Source organism: Pseudopodoces humilis, chromosome 3 (assembly GCF_049639895.1).
Source record: "Pseudopodoces humilis isolate 2021_Gansu_Grassland_sample_001 chromosome 3, ASM4963989v1, whole genome shotgun sequence".
In the NCBI taxonomy this organism is placed as follows: Eukaryota; Metazoa; Chordata; class Aves; order Passeriformes; family Paridae; genus Pseudopodoces; species Pseudopodoces humilis.
The window spans coordinates 32,199,365-32,219,187 of record NC_142202.1 but is presented as its reverse complement, the minus strand read 5'-3'; the positions used below and the strand labels follow the sequence as shown (position 1 = coordinate 32,219,187).

At 38.0% G+C, this 19,823-nt stretch overlaps 1 protein-coding gene across 1 annotated transcript in view; it reads left to right on the top strand.

Moving 5' to 3' along the window:
• Positions 1-19,823, top strand: part of PLD5 (phospholipase D family member 5) — a 99,207-nt gene that overhangs the window by 44,532 nt on the left and 34,852 nt on the right. Inside the window, exon 3 of the mRNA XM_005530596.3 lies at positions 2,412-2,526. Within this exon, the coding sequence (XP_005530653.2) occupies positions 2,412-2,526 (115 nt within the window). The remainder of the gene's footprint in view (positions 1-2,411; positions 2,527-19,823) is intronic.

Below are 19,823 nucleotides of genomic sequence, written 5' to 3'. Positions count from 1 at the left end.
CTGCTGTGCTTCTAGACAGAATCAATTTTTACAGATAACCTAAACAAAAATGGTGTTTATCTGTCTACCTAGTAAATGGAATCAACACAGAGAACCTGAGTAGCTGTTTCTGCTTATACATGTATTAGTTAATATGCATAATGCAAACCTTTGATTTTCTCAACTCACTTTTGCAAAGATGTAGCTGATGAAAACCAAAAGTGCTGGTGTATCCCAGTCAGGAGACCCATATGAAGCATGTCCAAAGGCTGGCTTACCCAGGAGCCTGTTGCTTTGGGATAGCTGGGGGGATGGGGCAAAACAAGGATTGGGAATTTAGCGGACAGCCCGGCAGTGATGTCTGTTTCCAGATTTGGTTAGAGTCTAGCAGTGCCAGACTGTAGCACTTGCATGAGAAACCCTCTTGGAGGGTTGGAGGGAGCAGGGCACCCAGGCACACCAGTCAGTGCACCTCTGCTTCCACAGAATCATGCTGGAATGCCATCCATCATCCATCTCCTCCACACTCCTATCTCATTAATTCTTACCATCTCTGTAACATCTCCTCTTCTTCTTAAAAATACCCAACACAATCTCTGGTGTAAGGATTACGGATATTTATTTTTTTTTAGCTTGATGAGATATGTGAGGGAAAGCCACTCCTTCACTTACACAGCAGCTTGGGGCTCTTGGGTGTGTGAGTTAAAATCATGGAAAGTATTTCTTATATATGGAACCACCTAGTCACCTTGGGAAGTGCTGAATCTGAGTATAAGAAGCATTTGGAACTTCATGCAAAGAGTGTTTTTGTTTTCCTGTTCTGTTAGCTGTTCTTTAATGCTTTCACTATGGAAGCATTGTATTCACTGCTAAGTTCTTGTGAGCCCTGGGATGATCAGGGAGCTATACTATGGATTTGAGTGAGTAAGCAGTCATGCTTTACAAAAGTGAAACAAGCAGTAGTTCTGTTTGCATTGCAGCCTCTGGCTGATTGGTAATTTTGAGAAAGCTATATTTTAGGGGGATGGGTATATTTTTTTTGCCACATATATTCAAAATAAGTTAATATTAAAAAACAGGTCTGTACTTTAGCCAGGGGAAGCAGTACTTTCTGCGACTGTGTAATGTTTAAAGCCCAGCAAGGCTCAAGCTTTCAGTCTGACTGGGAAATTACGGGGCAAATTTCTAGGCTTTCCACTGTCTGCTGCTGATGGGTTTTCAGTGTGTGGGGAGGACTTTTGTCTGAGATTTTGTTGGTCCATGCCGCATCATATTATATCATCCCAAAGTGTTCTTGGTTTGGTCTTTTTTTTTTTAAATTAAAAGATCCTTTTAAAATTCTTGGTTTCTACAGAGAATTATATAACATGGTTGTGTGAAGAGCTTTGTCTTCTACCTATTTGTTTGAAAGTTGATGCAAACCTGTTGCTTTTTTTGTTTTAGGTTTATCCTGAGGTAAACATTGCATTGAATCTAAAGTGAACTGTGTAGGTAGGGTAGGCATTTTGTCAGGTGCATAAATCCGAAGTCTTTCTGTATTGGGCTGTTAATTGAAAGTGGTGTCTGCAGGACTAAGTTAGAATAGCAGCAAGGAAGTGAACTCTGGCTGTAATCGTAGTCACAACACAGGAGCGATACACTTGAGAGTTTATTCTTTACATGTTCTAGTTGGATGTTACTAAACTTTTTTATTTAATTTAAAATATTGAACCTAAAATTTCAACATTTACAATGCAATCAGAAGTTTTAATTCTTGTTTGTTTCTTGGATATGGAAAAACATAATGATTTAAATTTTTTTCATATGAAACAAATATCTTCATTTCTGTTTTGACATGTATCCAGCTCAGTATGAATTTCCTTTTCTTATTCTGTGTTAGAAATAGGGTTTAAATAGTAACATTTTACAGCAGGATAAAAAGTAAAGGCACATAAAATACCTATAGATCATTGTTTTCCTTCTTGGTATAATTCATCTAAAGATGAGCATGCAACTACTTGGGAATGAGTTGTACTATGGTTAGAACCACTTGCAAAAGTATCACTCAATACAGAAAAAAATGTAATAAACTGTTTTCCTGGAGCTTTTAATACTAAGTCAACAGACTGATTATTTAGAAGAAAGTTAATGTCAAAATGTGCTTATGCAGCATAAAACCCCTGGACGCTTCATTTTCTGCCTGACACCTGTCACCTTGGCAGTACTGCACAATCTGGGAAAAGCAAGATACCTTATTGGCCTTTGGAACAGTATTTCTCCAAAATGAGTTTGAGTTGCAAACCTTTAGGGTAGGTTTAATAATATCTAGGAACATAGTTACTTGGATGTTGTTTACAGTGTTTTTATTTTAACATGCTTTTTTAATTTGTTGATATGCACTTTGATCAATTCTGTATCTAAAAGCTTCTGCTTTCCTTTAACATTCTTCCCAGGGTCAGCGTCTTTTTGAAAAATTGCTCGAACTGGCGTCCCGAAATATTGAGATAAAACTAGTGAGTGATAAACTGCCTGTGGAATCAAAGGTATTAAACGACTTGAAAACAAAGGGTAAGACCAAGGTCTTTATGCTGTTATGCCATTATGACTGTGTGATGTTGCTATTATTTAAAATGCAGACTCGAATGGTACATAAAATGCACACTACTGGTATTACACTATACCTATAATCCTTCAGCTTTTTCTGGTTCATAGATGTCAGAAATCTGAAGCTGTTACTGTAGCTGATGTTTGCAGTTACCAAACCTATAAAAAGCAGTACATTAGATAGGTGTTTAAATTCCCTGTAGCCATTTTAATAGAAGGCAACATAAACTGAGAGTCTGGGCTAATACCTTGTGGGACAAGATACTTTTCCTCTTTTGAACAATGGCAAAGTAAATTAATAGAACAATGTGTATGGTACTGATGATTCTGAAGCACTGGAAAATATACCATTTATAGTGGTCAGATTTAACCAGCTGACAAGGTTTTCTGTGCTGTGTGTATTTCTTTGGTCTCTTCTTTCCTAATCATTATTTTGAGGCTAAAAAATCCCTGTCTAAAGAGGAATTACACATTGGCACTACATGAATGAACTTTTTTTATGTAAAACCACGTTGTTTTGGTTTGAAAAGACAGTGTCTGCTAAGGAAGGCAGAAACCTCCCTTGAAATGGGAGAATGTAAACCACCCCACCCCCTCCAAATTACTATAATCTTGAAATCAAGGGGCTCTCAGGCAAAGATATGGGAATAGGAATAACAGTTCTTTATTAGGAAAATTAAAATAAAAATGTAGTAGTACAAAAAAGAAAACCAACATAAAACAACCCACTGCCAGAGTCAGGGTACAACCTGACACCCTGTTGGTCCGGGTGTTGGTAGCAGTCCAATTAAATGGTGGCTGCAGTCCTGAAGTGACGGATGTGGTTCTGTTGAAGTAATGATCCCGTAGAAGGGTGTAGCTCTCCTCTGAAGGTCTGGTGGTGTAGATGGGTCCAGTCTCTCTCTTTTGGGAATTCAGCAGAGAAAGGCTGCTGTGGTGTTCCCAGTCTCCAAAGATACACGGGTTTAGATGCTTGGCTGCTCCCCCTGGATGGAGCATCTCCCGATGGGATGATGTAATTTTATCAGTCATGCAGTGAGACTCAATGGCTCATTAACATGGTTATGAGGGATGGGTCATGAAAGAGATAAAGAAAACTGTCCTACCTGGTTTTAACAGATAGAATACATAGTTTTGGTTACATTTGGTTACATTGCAACCCAAGACATGTGGAAAAAATAGTAAAGAGAATTTAAGAATTGCTGAAAGAAATTAGTCTCTCTTAGGAGTTCTTGAAATCTCATTCACAATTCTCCTCTTAGTTATCTATATCTGATAAAAGCATGATTTTAAGTGTAAGATACACTTTTCAAAGATCAAAAAGAACGTCTGTATCTTGATGATGATCATTTTTGACAATGATACATGTATGGATTACAAAGGAAACTAAAAAATTTGGTTTGGCAAAGGAGTTGCTATGTGTCGTAGCACCCTAACATAGCATGACTGCTCATGGTAAAGAATAAAGGGCACCCTCTTCCCACAAAAATCAATCTGTATTTGTTTAAACTCCTTGTAATCTACTCACTGCACAAATAGAAGAATATTACTAATGGAAGTCCTTATCCCTGAGGGAGACTGGCTTTTAATCAAGATTGACATGTTATTTAAATTTAATAAACTTAAATTTAATTAAAAAATTAATAAGTATAGATCCTCATCATTTCATGACACTACCTATTCCAAGGATTTGATGATTTCTGCTACATAACCAAAAGAGATATTGATCCTTTGATAACCAATAAGAATATATCAAATAGTCATATATATGTGGAGTGTTTTTCTCATGTGCTCAAAAAGAAATAGGTATTTTAACATCAATGTCAGTGAAATTATATTTCAAAAAGTTGTTTCTTTTCCCTGTGATTCTAATACCCCAAATTCCTATGAGTCAGATAATAGGACAGGTAGGCCTGTATATTCATATCAATGTACTGGCAACAGATATTTTAAGTATCATTGATTAAAAATGCCCAGTACCAAAAATTATCCTCTTTCAAAAAAAGATTAGGAGAATTTTTCAGCTAGAGAGGGAGAGAAATGTTTAACACTTCTTTCTATTTCTGTAGGAATTAATTTAACCTGCAAGCTTAAAAAAACCCCAGAACACAAGCTTTTACAATTTTACTGTCTTCAGTTTCCCTTATGCCTTTTTTAGATTTCTGAGACAGGAAATCTTACAGTGTTTAAATAAAATGATTGATATATTTGTGCTCTGAGCTACAAAGGATTGGAGAATGTTGCTAGTAATTCTTATGAGTTTTGTTATAATCTTTGAACCCTGGAATTGTATATATCATTGTGTACTATTGGCCTTTCTCAAACTTCAATATTACTATATCAATATATCTAGATTTTCTCACTGTGATTATTTTTTTCTCATTCCATATTTTGGTCAGCTAATTTCTACACTGATATTTTTATTAGAATGTCTTGGTTATGGCAAGGTGATTGCCAGCTCTGTTGCAATTCTTTCACTCCTTCAGGTTTGTTGTTTGGTTTTTATTTCCATGGAAGCTAAATAAATCTTTCTTTGGTTTTGCATTCCTGAAAACAAATAAATTAGTTTTAAATTCAGTCAGATTTAGTTGTCTTAATTTTATGTTGAAATGAGTAGACCTTGAATGAGAAGTTTTTGGTATGTGCTTTTTGTGTCAAATAGAAGCTAATTGGGAGGCTAGCTTAAAAAAAACAAAATAGATACCTTAATTAATTAATCTTTGCTATGGTATCCTGGAAAAGCTATCAACTAAAATTATTGATTTTTTTGCTTGTGAGGGGCTGGCCACCTGCATCCTCAGAAATCAGTCAGAACTGATCATTGGAAGGGAGCTGTGCATTATCACTTGGACTTATATCCATGAAGACAACTAATTTTTTTTTCCTGCATCTGGTCAGATTTATCTTTAAAATATGCCATGTACTCTTTTTAACAGATACATTCCTCTCTTGGTGAAGAAAGCAGTAAACAAATCAGTAGCTCAGCCAAGTTGTGAAGCATCTCAGGATGGAAAATTTGTCTGAGCAGACCCAAGTCCCCACCTGTGGTGTCGGTCTGAACTTGGCAGCAGAGTCCAAGCTCTACTCTTGGGTCCCTCACCTGATAAACTACTCTGATTGATTCTGAATGGCAAACGTGCTTGGCACCCAAGCCGTGGGCAGTAGTATGGACAGAAAGCACACAGACAGTGGGACTCTGGGATTCCATGGCTTTCTGAGTCAGCCTTCACCTTGCTGGGTGGGCATAGATTTGGCTCCTTGCAAGGCAGATTGTATACATGAATCAGACTGTCTCCAGTCTGTTCTACTGAATATGAGAGAGAATTGCTGTTGCATGAAGAGGGTAGAAGAGTCTCACCTTTCTTTTCAGCAGACTGGGTGATCAGAAACCCGGTGTTGTGCCCTCATGTGGTGCAGACTGGTTCCTGGGGCCAGGACGAGGGATAATCTGGCTGTTGGCCACAGATGTACTTGTTAATATACTGCTCAGGGACCTTAAGAGAATCTTCAGGTAGCATGCCCTGTCTGCTTTAAGTAGCCTCGATAAAGTGGAATCAGTTTAAACATGTGGGATTGCTTGAAGACCAGTACTTGGTCATCCATATGTTTTCATGCAGTGTTTTGGCTTTTTTGTACAAAGAACCATGGTATGCTCCTGTACTGCTGCATCTCAACACTGGTGTTGAGATTATTTTTGCCAGATTATTCCAGCACATCTTTCCTTTTTCTAGACAGGCTTGCATTGAGTCCCCTTGCCTCTTCTCCCCGTTTCTGAAGAACTGTAGAAAGCAGTTTTTATATATCTTTTCAAACACAACAGTGCATCCTACCTAGAGGATCCTCTCCACACGTCCTTTTTGTGAAATCCTTTGAATTTTATTGATTCACAGTTGCAATGCTAGTGCAGATATCTGAGCTAGCTGTGAACCTGCAGGTTTGTCATCACTCCAGTAACTTTTTTTTGCCCTGTCTGTGCTATCCTGACTTAGTTGAAGTAGCTGTAAAGCAGGGGAGCTTGTTTATGGGAGTCCAGTGGCTGCAGTGTGAAACATGGATGGATTTATTGTGTTAGCACATACCACACTATGTCAGCTGTGGTGACAGGATTCTCTCACTGCTGAGATAATGTACATTTGCGAATAGTTGCTGGACTGAGTCTTTTTTAGTTGCAAAACTAAGCATTCAAAATGAGGAAATACTAATCCATAGTATATATATATCCTATATTTATATCTATATCTATAGATAGATAGATATCCTATATTTACAATAGACTTTAATTACATTATCAGATTCTGTATTTTGCACATAATACCTGGCTGGTACTTGTAATTTTACCATATTAATCAGAGGGTTTTCCCTTATATTGAATGAGAATACATCAAACATTTAATGCTTAAGGCAGATGATGTTCATTCAGGGGATATTATTTCTACTGGTAAGGGCTAGAATCTTTTTTTATCTTCATATTTAATGTATGTCTCTAGGCTTTCTTCATTGCACATCTGCCAGATCCTCCACTGAATGCAGAATGATTAATTTCCTCATAGACTTTTCTGTGCTGTTTCTTGCTGTGGTATCTGAGTGCTCTGCATATACAGTATTAATGAATTTCTTTTTACAACATCCCTGTTACGTGAGGTTTCTTGCTGTTTTTGTCTCTTGGGGACAACTGGTGATTATTAATGGCAACACAGGCACCAGAAGCCAGATCCAAGCATTTGTTTTCTATAGTCGCAATTAAAATTTTAAAAAGTATATTAGTAATTAAAAAAAAATAACCACATGTAAGCTCTCCCAGCTCACATTGTCCAAATTATTTCTAAACAGTCTATAAACTATGATGATATTTTTATAGGACATATGTCTATCCATATTACGCATATCTGTTTATGACTCTCTTGTGAAAGGTAGGTCTGTCTTCAGACAAAATTTGGCTCATTGTGTAAACAAACATGTTCTTTATTCTCTTTGTACTGTGACAGTAGCTTATTAATGCTTGTTTTCATGGTTATTGTTTTAGCCTTTCCTCAGCTGTGGCTCAGTCTACTAGACTGAAACATTTCTTATAACCCTCCCCCTCCTTGCACATAATTATGTACCAGTCTTTGTTCATCAGTAAAATTTGAATAGCACTGTCTCCAATTAGCAGGTTGTTGTATTATTTCTCACGTGTACAGAATCTAAATCCCTTACTAATTGCTATCTTATTTTAGCTGATAGTGTTAATGGTTTTTAAGACATACCAATGGATTTTCTTTCTTCAACCTGCATTGCTTCCTTCCTTTTCTGATTCTTTTTTTTTCCCAGTACTTCTTTTTCATGAAACATTTTTCATATATTTGCAAGGAATATTTTGTCTTTTGTCAATGGTGGCTGAGGCAGATAAGAAAATAAGAGCCTGTCCATGTCACAGTGTGATTTAAGGAAAAAATAACCTTTAAGTCAACTAATCACTTTTGTGTATTAGCAAGGAAACCAGAGAATAATAGGAAGTCATTGTCATAAGGGAGATTCAAATCACCAGATCACATGTGCAGCTGTTATTCACTGAGCAGTTTGTGCATATTTGCCCAGGATTACAGTCTTTCCTAATCAGATACAACCAAAAGAGAGAAATTAAAAAGTTATATTGTTGTAGGGTGACAAATAAATGAGTAGATAGTAAAGCTCTAGAAATTTTGTATGCATTGAGTTGTGCCCTTTAGATTACAAATACTAAAATATACCATTCCATGACTAGTTAAATGAAGTTATATCTGGGCAGCTGCACAATCCCAGCTCTCTCTTTGCTCTCCCCAGCATATGTTGTCCCTGCCTTCTTCCTTGCACCAGTGATTCTGTGGTGAGACAGTTCAGTGGGCTGATTTGGCTACAGACTGCTTTTTATTTTTTTGGGCTAGCTTAATTGTCATTTGTGTTAGATTTCTGCATTACTCAGCATGTGATCTCACAACATGAGATGTGTGATGTTGTGGGGACAACATAGAGAAAGGAAAGATGGAGCTGTGGTGGACAAGGGTGGAAAGACCACTGGAACCTGGTTGCAATAGGCTCAATCTGCCATGGCACCAGAAAGCTCAAGTTTATGTAACGTCAAGGGGCTTTTAGAAGTTTGAGGCTTTCCTGTACTTTCCTGTATAGTCTTAACATAAGTGTAGCACAATGGACAGCAATAATAAATATAGTTTATATAAATGATGAAATGTGTTTAACTCCACATTCTGCTTCTGTTGACACTTAAGGTGCTGCATAGTTTTAGAGCTGGGATGCTTGTGGGGCATGAGTTTTTACTGTTGGCCACAATCATGTTATCTTTCCCTGTCTTCTTGTGGAGGAAGGGAAGATAAATTTTAACATACCATAGAAGAATCAAAAGACATTTTTTATGTCATAGAAAAGATGGAGATCATCTGGGAATATCAAAGCAGTTTCTTCTTAGGAAATAAGCTGTGAGTTTGGCACTTTTTTTGAACTAGAGCCTTTGTATCCTACAAGCCCTAGGAATGTGAAGTTGACCATTCTGGAGAAACTGACATTTTTTCTGGAAAAGATAAAGCTATAAGACTAAGAGGGAACATTTCCTGATTAGTTTCTTTGGACCTAAAACTATTTGGGGTTTGGGCGACTGAAGTTTTTTGACAGCTGTTGTTGGGTAAACCACAATAACATGGATTTATATTAAGCCAGAATACTTGGTTTCAGATTATAAATGTTCAAAATATGGGGGCAGTGGTCTTTAAAGAGATTAGACAAGAGCTATCACTGGCAATTTTAAGAATAAAGTAGACAAGCCTCTGTGAGGAATAGCCTCATAGCTCTTCAAAGCTGGGTTTAATAGTTCTGTAATGATTTGGAAGGAGAACATAAACTTATGTGCTTAAGGACATTGATTTCAAGATAAGAAGGATTTTTTTCAGTAAGAACCATCATTCACTGGAACAACCGTCTTCAGGGAGATGGTAGTGTCTCCATTACTGGAGGTTTCCAAGATGTGACTGGACAGTTATAGGCTCCCTTATATCACAAAAAACTGGGTCAGATGATCTTCTGACTGGGATTTTCCAATTCTAATTAAGTTTGTAATTCCTCTTCATGTGGAGATAATGTTGGGAATCAATGTAAATACTCTGCAAAGACTAAAACACTCTGTTCATACAATGGGAAGTTGTAATCCTGAAGGTAGATCTTGAAGAGATTTCTGCCTGTCCAGATGGCCAGTTTTTGCACAATGTACCATAAGAATAATATTATCTGATGCGTGTTCCATTGAAGTGTAAAGAGTGCTCTTGACAGCTGGTGGATGGTTTTACATGAGACATTGAATGGATCTGTAGCTCAATTGCTTTCTTCATGCATTTCCTAGGCTAAATTTTCCATGAATGTATGTGAGGGAAGGATGTTAAGATGGGGGACATTCCTGCAGCAGTACCAAAAATAGACAATTTTTTCCCTATGATTTTTCATGAAGAAATAAGGGGTTTTTGAGGGGTGAGTCTTCATGAAGGAAGCATGTAATTTGGATCTGAGTTTCATAGAGTTAAATAAAGCTATAGTGAACAGGGGGCGAGAAATCTCTTCCATTCCTTTTAAATCATAAATATTGACATTTTTCTAAAACTCTAAGTCGCACTGGAAAATATGGGAGTGTACAAAAACTGGCTAATGAAAATTCCATGTTTGGCACCTGATTTTAAAATTTATTTTTATATTTTGACTTATTATGAATCAGGCCTTGTTCAGTTTTTATTATTAACTTAGACAACTTGGGTACCACAAAAGAGTAGATTGCATGCTTTGATATAGCTTTTATTAGTTGCTGCTGGAGAATGTTTCCTGATATTTTCTAAAAAACTTTAAGCAGTTCCAAGATGGAAGATCTCACTAAGTTCTTTGCCTCTTAGAATGCATAGTAACTTTGACAGAGTTCTATGTAGTGAGAATTACCGAGCTGAGCTTCCAAAGCTAGCTGTATCCCATCTTAAAGGAAAGAAGCAGGTACTAGTTTTGCATTAGAGATTCAAGCATTCATACCTAACATTTAGGCAACACTAACATGCAGAAACTAGGTTTGTTTTTGGAGAAAAATCTTTCTGTTTAGGCACCTAAACTGTCTTACCTCAGTTTATGTTGCATAGTGTGCATACACCCAAAAACATCTTGATCGCAAGGGAATGTTCAGCACTGGTTTTATGCCTAAATCCCATGAGAATTTTTATGCAATGTTTCTTATTTGTTTCAGTAGGGGAGCTGGGTCCTGCAACGTAAAGTAAGACACATCCAACCTTATGAAACATGATTGACAAGAGCATGTGGGGAGTATTTTTGTTACATGTGTGTCAATAACCAAATGTCTTCAACACAGAACATCTGAGTTGCAGAAGATGACATTGAAAATCTTGCTGTGTCTGAAAGTTTCTAAAGTGCCAGTTTTTACCTTACAGTTTTCTGCCTTTCCAGATAGCTTACCTTTCTTTTTGACAGAAAGCAAATAATTTAAGCTAGTATTGAACATCTTAAACTTCTTAAAACTGAGCTTGCAATAACAAAGGTTTAGGAAAAGCAGAAGATATTTTGTAGTGGTGCTCTCTTGCTCCTTCCTAATCAAGTTCTAACAGTTTGCAGAAAATCTTTTCATCTGTTTGCATTTCAAACAAGAATTTTTCAAGATGGCTGTAGTAGTCACATATTCATTTGGGATGGAAGAAACCTGGCTTCCAGGCCCTACTCTGCTTCTGCTCCTTCTATTGCCTCTTGTTTTGAAAGAAGTGTCTTACCCTTTTAATAGTAACAGAATTGTTTTAAGGTTCCGATTGTAGGATAAAATTTGAAAACTTCATTGGACAATCCATCCTTCTGCGCAATTCCAGATGAGGAACTGCAGTAAACAACATTCTTTCCATCAGCATTGCCTGCTGCCTAGTTTGGATGTCTCTTAGCTCAAGAAATACAATAAAGTGGCAATAATTCAGTTTTCATTATAGGTTCTACAGGAAGCTAGATGCCTAATCAGGGAATTTCCCTTCAATACACAAATATCCTCATTTTAGGCATCATAATAGTTCACAGTGTGAATAGCTTATTTTCTCTTGTGAGCCTGAAGTGTGCTAACTTTAAAAAGATTTAGGCATAGCCTGACTTACGGAATTCTCTAGCAGGGGAGAATTAGCAGTATGAGGCTGTCACATCCACGGGCAATAGAGGGAGAAAAAAACCCCAGAACAACCTTCACAATAATTTAAATTCTGAAGGCAGCCAGGGCCTTGGGTTGCCCTGCCTTGTTTTGCAAAGAGGAAGAGGAAAAAGGTTCACTTAAGCAAAAAATTCTGTGTCTTTTAGAGCCAGATGTGTAAGCAATAAATTCTGATTCTAAGCTCAACAGCTTCTGTGTCTGCAGACTCAGAAATGAGTACCTTTGCTGAGAGAAATGGGTGAATGCCCAAAGACAATGCCCTCTCATTGGTAACGTGTACTTTTGCACTATAAAATACTGGTTGTGCTTTCCAGTATCTGTAGCCACTGTTTGAAAGATGCATAGGTAAATATTAATACATTCATTTAATTAATTTTCTTCATTAATCAAGGACAGATGTACTATGAGACATATTTAAGATGTTAGGTGTTTAGTAGCAACAATATCATAATTCTTCTGCTTTAAAATTTGTAATTGAAAAGGTCTTTCATGGTAGATTGGTCAATATTTTGATACATAATTTCAGTTTGCAAATATTGCACTCAAGTCTGGTACTAGTATGTGTGTATTCATGGATTTAGCAGCAGGTGGACACTTTTGTGTTTAATAAGCTCCAGCACTATGAGCATTTGTAATCCAGCCATCTTGTGAACAGCCAAAGTGCTCTTTGTCAGGTTTGTCAAAGTGTCAGGTAGGACCTAGTCAGGTCCAACATAGCAGCTTGTGCCACAGGGATTATCTTCAAATCTTGCTTGGTGGTTTACATGCTGAAATGATTTGTCCTGTATGGCACTAGCTGCTTTGAGTTGGTGACACTCTTAGCATAGACAAACCAGTAACGGATGGCATTAGCAGAAATTAGTTGTGACATTTTTAAAACATATGGATAGCATGCAAGTTTCTACCTACAGCTACTGAAAGAACTGGTAAGAGCTGCCAGGGCCATCTGAGCTTAGAAATCATTCATTAGGTGGCTGTGCTCCCTTTGCAGAAATTTTGGCATCCCATGCTTTCTCTTGTATGCAAAAGCACTAATGTTATCTCACCCTGCAAATACACGATCCTAATGGTCCCAAAAGGGGTCCAAAGAAAACAGTTTAATTTTGATCAATTTTGGTTTGTCCATTCACGTGATTTTCACATACTTAATATTCGCTGGAAGCCTGACTGTTTTCTTAGAACAGTAGAACTGTACCTTGGTCAGTCAAAGCAGTGTTGCTAGTATGACTTGATGTATTTTTGATTGCTACTGTTTTGCAAGCAGGCTTCAGCCTTCTCAGCAGGGCTGAGTGTTGTCTCTCACCTTGTTCAAGTTTTGTACGTCATCTAGACTGAAGTGTAACTTCAAACCTGGGCAGCTCTGACAAGACCATCACCTGAAGTCACATGACACAGTTGTATAATGTTCTTTTAGCTCCTTCACTGCTTTGCTCAATCAGTATAACATTTCTGCTTCAAACCTGATTAAAGACTGTGTGCTCAAAGTTATATAAGAAGCATTAATAAATGCCCAAACCAAACTATAACTTTGACCAACACCATTTGGTTTTCATTTGATGAACACTTTGGAACGGACTCAGCTTGGGTTATTGGGTACAGCACAACTGTAGCATAAAGTAAATTCATGTGACCAAATCTTGCTGGTTTATACAACATTAATTACCAAGTGTGATCTTTGTAACAAGGATTTACCACTATGATGCTAATACTTATCTTTCTGGTAATCTTCTGTAGCATTTTCCAAATTAACCTTTGACTTCTACAGCACTTTGGTGTATTATGATTTTTTACAAGGCCTAATTGTTGGAAAGCAAATTACATTAAGATACTTCTAAAGTTATTCAACTGGAAGCAAAGTTCTCAGAGTGATATCTCTGTGTTACTCTCAATCTTTTCCATCTCTGTGCATGTCCTTACAGAGCGACTGCCTTTACTAACATTACAGCTAACTGCTGTGATGTTTATTCTTGAGAACAGAGTGATTTCAGCCCTTTTTCCATCCTTTGGACAAAATACTAACTTTCTGCAGTGTGTAAGTATTAGTAATTATGTAGTACAGAAATTGAGTCATTTCAATGGCTCAAAGCAAAAGAGATCCCTGCTCTTGAAGCTTTTAATCTCAGTAGTCTTGTTAGCATTAAAGTGATGGACAAAAGTGCCATCAATTATAGGACTACAAAATAACTACTAAGCTTCAAAATCACTTTGAAAGAACATTGTGATGATTGCAATGAGAAGCTTTTCAAAAATAACGGTTCCTAAGCAAAGGACCACAGAGTGGCTGTTCTCAGCCATAAGGGATTGTAACCAAGTCCATGGTTTGATATTGGGACTTGAAGTGCCTGTGCTGCCTTCTCGTCTTGCTTTCATAGAGATCCCAGTAGTCAACTGCAGGCAGTCCAGTTCTGCAGCCCTTATCCTGTACTCTGCTGCCATCCCAAATGGCTCTGAACTTGTCCATCTCTGTCTCTTATTGTCCTCAAGCTAATTCTGTTTGTCCTGTGTGATTTGGAGTAGAAAACAAGTCCTACAGACCTGGTTATCCACCAGTTCAAAATGTCACAGGGGAGTAATATACCTATATTCCTGTCCTTCACAGGCAGGTACTCATACTTACACTGGAGAAATGAATCAATATTTGTGGTCTAGACCCTCTGTGGTGCTAAAATCCTCTGTGATTTCAGTGCGGTTACTTTTATTGACTGTATATTGTGCATGTTCTTCACCCAGATGACAAGATAGAATCTGTGGAGTTGTGGCTTCCTTTTGTTTTGCTTTCTACATTTCAAGTAGGCTGTGAAAGGCAAGCCATGTTAAAAATCTGCTAACTGACAAACTATTGATTTATATCCCCTAGGTATTTCCTCAAATTAAAGTATTTTTCCCACACACACCTTTCGCTTTTTCTCAGTCCAGTGTCTGGATTTTTCTGATTTTGACATTGGGTCATGCCCATTTTTCTCTTTAAAATGCCTCTATTTAAATGAATGAAGTATCTGGGTGACCAAGCCGGAATAATGAAGCCCTCAGAAATGCATCTGACACACTAGTTAGAAGAAGTAAATCAAGTGTGAGACTCTTCAGTCTGCTACTGCAGAGCTGCAATGTTTATTGTACATGCTTACTTTGATAAAAGAAGAGGCCATAGAAGTGTCTTCTTTCAAGAACCTTAGATTCATGGTAATAAAAAGCTCAGCTTCAGTTGTTGTTTGGACTAAGAAAGCAAGAAGAAATTCCCAGAGTCCTAAATTGAAACAACCATCAGAAGGCTATGTTTATTTTGGGGCTGTATATCATGAGTTAATACCTGTAGAAGTTCTAGCACATGTAAATAAAGTAAAATTAGGTCCAATCTGGGTATCCTAAAGCTGTGGTTAACCTTAGTACTCTAAAGAAAATGTATTTGTTCCTTTCCACATACAGATTTATTTGTAAAGGCTTGAAGAATATACCATACTGCATATGTAGTTACAAAATAAAATATGTTCCTCAAGTAACTGGAGCAAGAGGGACTGAATGAATAACTGTATGAATATATATGATAAATGAAGCAATGAAAGAGTAAGCAAGGGCAAGAGTGAAATTATGAACGGAGTATGAAGTGGAAGAGAGCAAAGGAGAGGGAGGATGAATGATGTTGGGGAAAAGTAGTGGGGAAAATTAATTAGGAGGGAGGAATGAATCAGATAAAACTGAAGGTCAAAAACTGAAAACTGAGTTATTAATTTAGGAAAAGATTAGAACACAATGTTGTCAAAATATGAAGCATTTTATTGGTGGACTTGTGACAAATGGAGAGAAAAATAATTGCCATTGAGACAGGAATTACCTGAAAAAAATGTAGAATGGTCAAAGGCTGACTCGGCAAGGGAACAATATAGAATCAATGGAAAGAGGTGGGGAAAATTACTTAGAGACAAGGGAGAAGTAGTGAAAAATGTCTGTGCCGCTGGTAGACCCAGATTACTTCTGGCTTGCCTCTGCTTTAAGGCCACAGCTAGGTCAGCTGGTGCTCATGGATTTTAGTAGCCTTCAGGTAATACTCTAGGGCTGCTCAGAGAATCATCTAATGATGGTTCAGGAAAAAAAACAATAGATTCTGTTATAAAGGTATTGTAAAACCTAAAAGCAGTAGCCACCCAAGGACTGTCCTCACCTCTTTGCCTGTCCTGCAGTATCTCACCTTCCAGAACTGAGATTTATTTCTCCTTCAGGAGAAGAAAACTAACAGAACCCAAAGCAGAGCTCCAGATGTCTGAGGAGCACAATTTGAGAATGATGCACAAGTGTTGTTACTGCTAGTCAGCATATTTAGAAGTTACTGTTGCCAATACTGATGATTTTAGAATATATAAATATCAGAATGAAATCATGTTGCTAAGTTAAAAAGAGAGATAGGGATAAATAGTCACTGTATTTTTCTTGGTAGAGATTTAGCCTTGTTCATTCATAAAAGGTTGTGATCTTAATTTCTCATGTGTTAGGATGAAAAAATGTCACTGAATTCTTTGGTGTTTCATCCAAGAATTATATAAATAAATATAGTGGTTCCTAATCCAAGTAAAGTCTTCAAAAGGAAGTGGGGTAAACCATGTGCAAGTTTAATAATCTCTGTATTATATTTAAAATAGCTTTCTTTTATAGTAAAAATGTATACAATTATACTTAGGCAAAGAAAGAAAGCCACAATCCAGCTTTAATAATGCTTTTACTGATTGTATTATAGTCTTCCTTTAAGCGGTAATATGCTTTGTCGTCTGAATCAACTAGGAAAATTGCTTTTCCCAATCTCCAAAGCAATCACTTTTATAGCTTTGTCTAGTAAATGAGCAGTCTACTCTCCAATAATGAAGGGCAAAAAAAAAGTGCAAATTTTTTTGTAATATTCTAGCAAACTTTGTTGCATATGAGTTCTCTTACAGACTCTACTGAATCATCAGACTCTCAGAACAGATTTGTACTAAGAAAATGCTATTTAAAGGAATGCTGAGTTCTGCAAAGAGGAAAGAATTGAACTGATAATCAATGTCTCATTATTCAAAATTTTATTCAAATTTTTCTATGACTTGATATGAAATATTTCAAGTAGCTCAGAAAGAAAGAAAAATTGATTTTAAAATACTGATATCAGAGTCAAGGAGTAAAAAATTGGAATTGTTCTCAGGTTTGCTACATCAGGCAGCCACACTTTTTAAAAGAGGCAGAAATGTTTGCTACTTTTGATAAAATTACTAGAAGGAAAGGAAAAGCAGTTTGAAGCTTTTTAAATTACACTAAATACTTGTGCACAGACTCAATTTAATTTTTTAAAAGATAGACTAAAATTGGGCCCTAAACTTTGTCCCAGACAGTAAGAGATTCTTTAGCAAATACAGTACAGAAATCACTGGCTTCAGAGGCGACATCTAGCTTGGAAAGTGTGGAGTTGAGCATGTCGTTTCCTGTCTTGTTTTATGTAGTGAGCTATACTGTTGGCTGGTTGCATTTTCTACTGGGTGGCAGCATATGCCTCTCAAGGACATGCTGATGCCCTGGATTTCCATCATTGTAAAGACCAGACAAATGGAGTTATATGAGCTTATTCCTTCTATGCAGTCTAAAATTCTGTGTATAAGTTAATTAAACACATCCATGCATGATTTATCAACTGTGAGGGTGGCGAGGCATTGGAACAGGCTGTCCAGAGAAGTTGTTGCTCTGTCATGGGATTTGTTCAATACCAGTTTAGATGGAGCTTTTGAGCAGCCTGGTCTTCCATCTGGTGGAAGGTGTCCCTGCCCGTGGCAGGGGGGTTGGGACTAGATGACCTTTGAGTTCTCTTCCAGCCCAAGCCATTGTATGATTCAATTCACGGGGCAGGTCAGGTGTTCTGCTGTGTCTGCAGGTAAAAAGGGGAATCTCTATCTCTGTGCTCTCATATTTGTGATGGATCGCTGGCTATTTGCTGGTGAATCCAAAGTTAAGTGTAGTTGGGTGGGAAAGTATTACAAAGAAATACTGTCAGGCCTCTCTTTTGTCTCTCTCATGGGATGGGATGGGAAAAACTTTGGTTATATTTCTGGGATTTTTTTTGCTGAGTAAATTGAAAGGCCACAGCAGGCACTACAAAATGCATTCACACGAGGGACAGCTGTAACACTCCCACGCTGAACTCTAGCTACAGCTGGGTACTTAGCTGAGAAATTAGTGTTTTTATTAGTTGGGCTAGCAAAAAGGCCAACATTTGACATCTTCAAAGCCAGTGTAAGGGCATATTTAGATAAATGTTACTTTGGGAACTAACTAGCTCCCAAGATGTCAATGAAGTTAAATCAGCAACTGCAAGAAATTCATTCTGACCTTTTCTTTGTTCTCTAAAATCTGCCATCCTGCATCCAGTGAGCAGACTCTGCACACATGAGGTTCCCTGGTAGGTCTTTTTTGGATCTTCTGTGTCGCTCTGGACCCCTGTGTAAGCATGTGGGGAGTGCAAACCCAAACAAATGCCAGCATTGCTTTCCTATCTACTTTGCACAAGACAAATGATTATGCAAGATAAAAGGCAAACAAATTCTGGAACTTGCCACCTGGAATTACTGAGGCCTAATTTTGAGAGGAGCAGAGGCTGAAACTATGTGGGTGTACCTTTAAATGGCACCATGTGCAAGTTCCTGCATCTTGTTGCACCCAGCCACAGCCACTCATTCCCAAACTTATGCTGCGCCTTCAGCTGTGTTAGAAAAAATTGTTTATTGCCATGCAGTGAGCTGGATTAGTGAATTGTTCTACATTTGAAACAACTTTCTTGTTTTTATTTATGTTTAACCTGCATCCATTTTCCATTCCAACTCATTCCCTGAAAAAGCTATTTTGGCACAGCTGAGGAGGCGGTGGAGGGACGGAGAAGGGTTGCTGAAGACGAGATGTGTTCATACTATTTTGGGCAGTAATTTGTGTTGTTTTTGGGGGTTGGGGTTTTTTTTCCCTTTTTTAAACATGCCAGTTGTAATTCTGTAATACTTTGGGTTCAGTCAAAGAGCTGGGTTTTGTAATGCTCATTCGTCACTATTCCTTTTTCTTCCTGCTCTTTCTCATCCACATTCTCAGCTCTTGGCCTCCACAGCTGTGTGGATAGTGCAGTTTCTGGGGCTGTACCACCTCACAGAAATTAGTTTAACCCACTGACTGAATAAAAAACAAAGTGAAAAAACAGTGGTGAGTGTAGAGGATATTTGCTCCCCTGATCATCCAGGGCAGAGCCCAACAGCATGTTGCAGTCAGATAGGGAGGGCAGGAAGCCAGGCAATAGGCTGGCGTGGGGCCTGGAGAGGGGGCTGAGAAGTCCGATGGCAGTGATGGAGACCTCTCTTCTCAAATCCTCAACTCCACGGGGAGATCCTTGACTGCAGCCTGTCTGCTTAGGAGAGCTCTCTTATAGCAGCCTTTCTTCCAAGGTCCAGCCACACAGGGACACGAGAGCTGGCTGGGAGCATGCCAGTGGAGACGAACAGCAGCAACACTCAGGAGGCAGAGTGACTGCACATTGTCCCTGAACCACCCATGCCACAGCCCCAAGCATGTGAGCCCATCCATTGCAATTCCAGTGGGTGCTGCAGGCACCTCTGTCTTTCCGGAGAGAGACCAGAGGGGCTCATGGAGCTTTGATCACAGATTCCTCTCCTGGTTATTGATTTCCTCAAAATTATCTTTGTTAGTGACCTCAGATGCTGTAAAACAAGATAGTAAGCATTACAGTAAATTTTTGTGAAAAATATGTACATCAGAAGCAGCCCAGTTATCCTAAAGGCAGTTTTGAGAAGCTGCATGTGCACGGAGCTTATGTTTGATTGTGCATTGGGAGTAAGTGTTTCTCATACAGGTCTTGAGTCTAAGATGGTCCAGGATGGCATAAATGTAAATATTATTGTGAAAGCTTTCTGGAGATTACTTGGACTTGTGCTAGAATGTAATTTCTTTGAGTAATTATGATTTTATTTTTTACATGTGTGACAGTTGAATATAGAGCTGCTAAAGAAAAGGCAGCAAGGTTGAGATTCTAGGCTGCTTCTTTTTTAAGTTACTGTGGCTT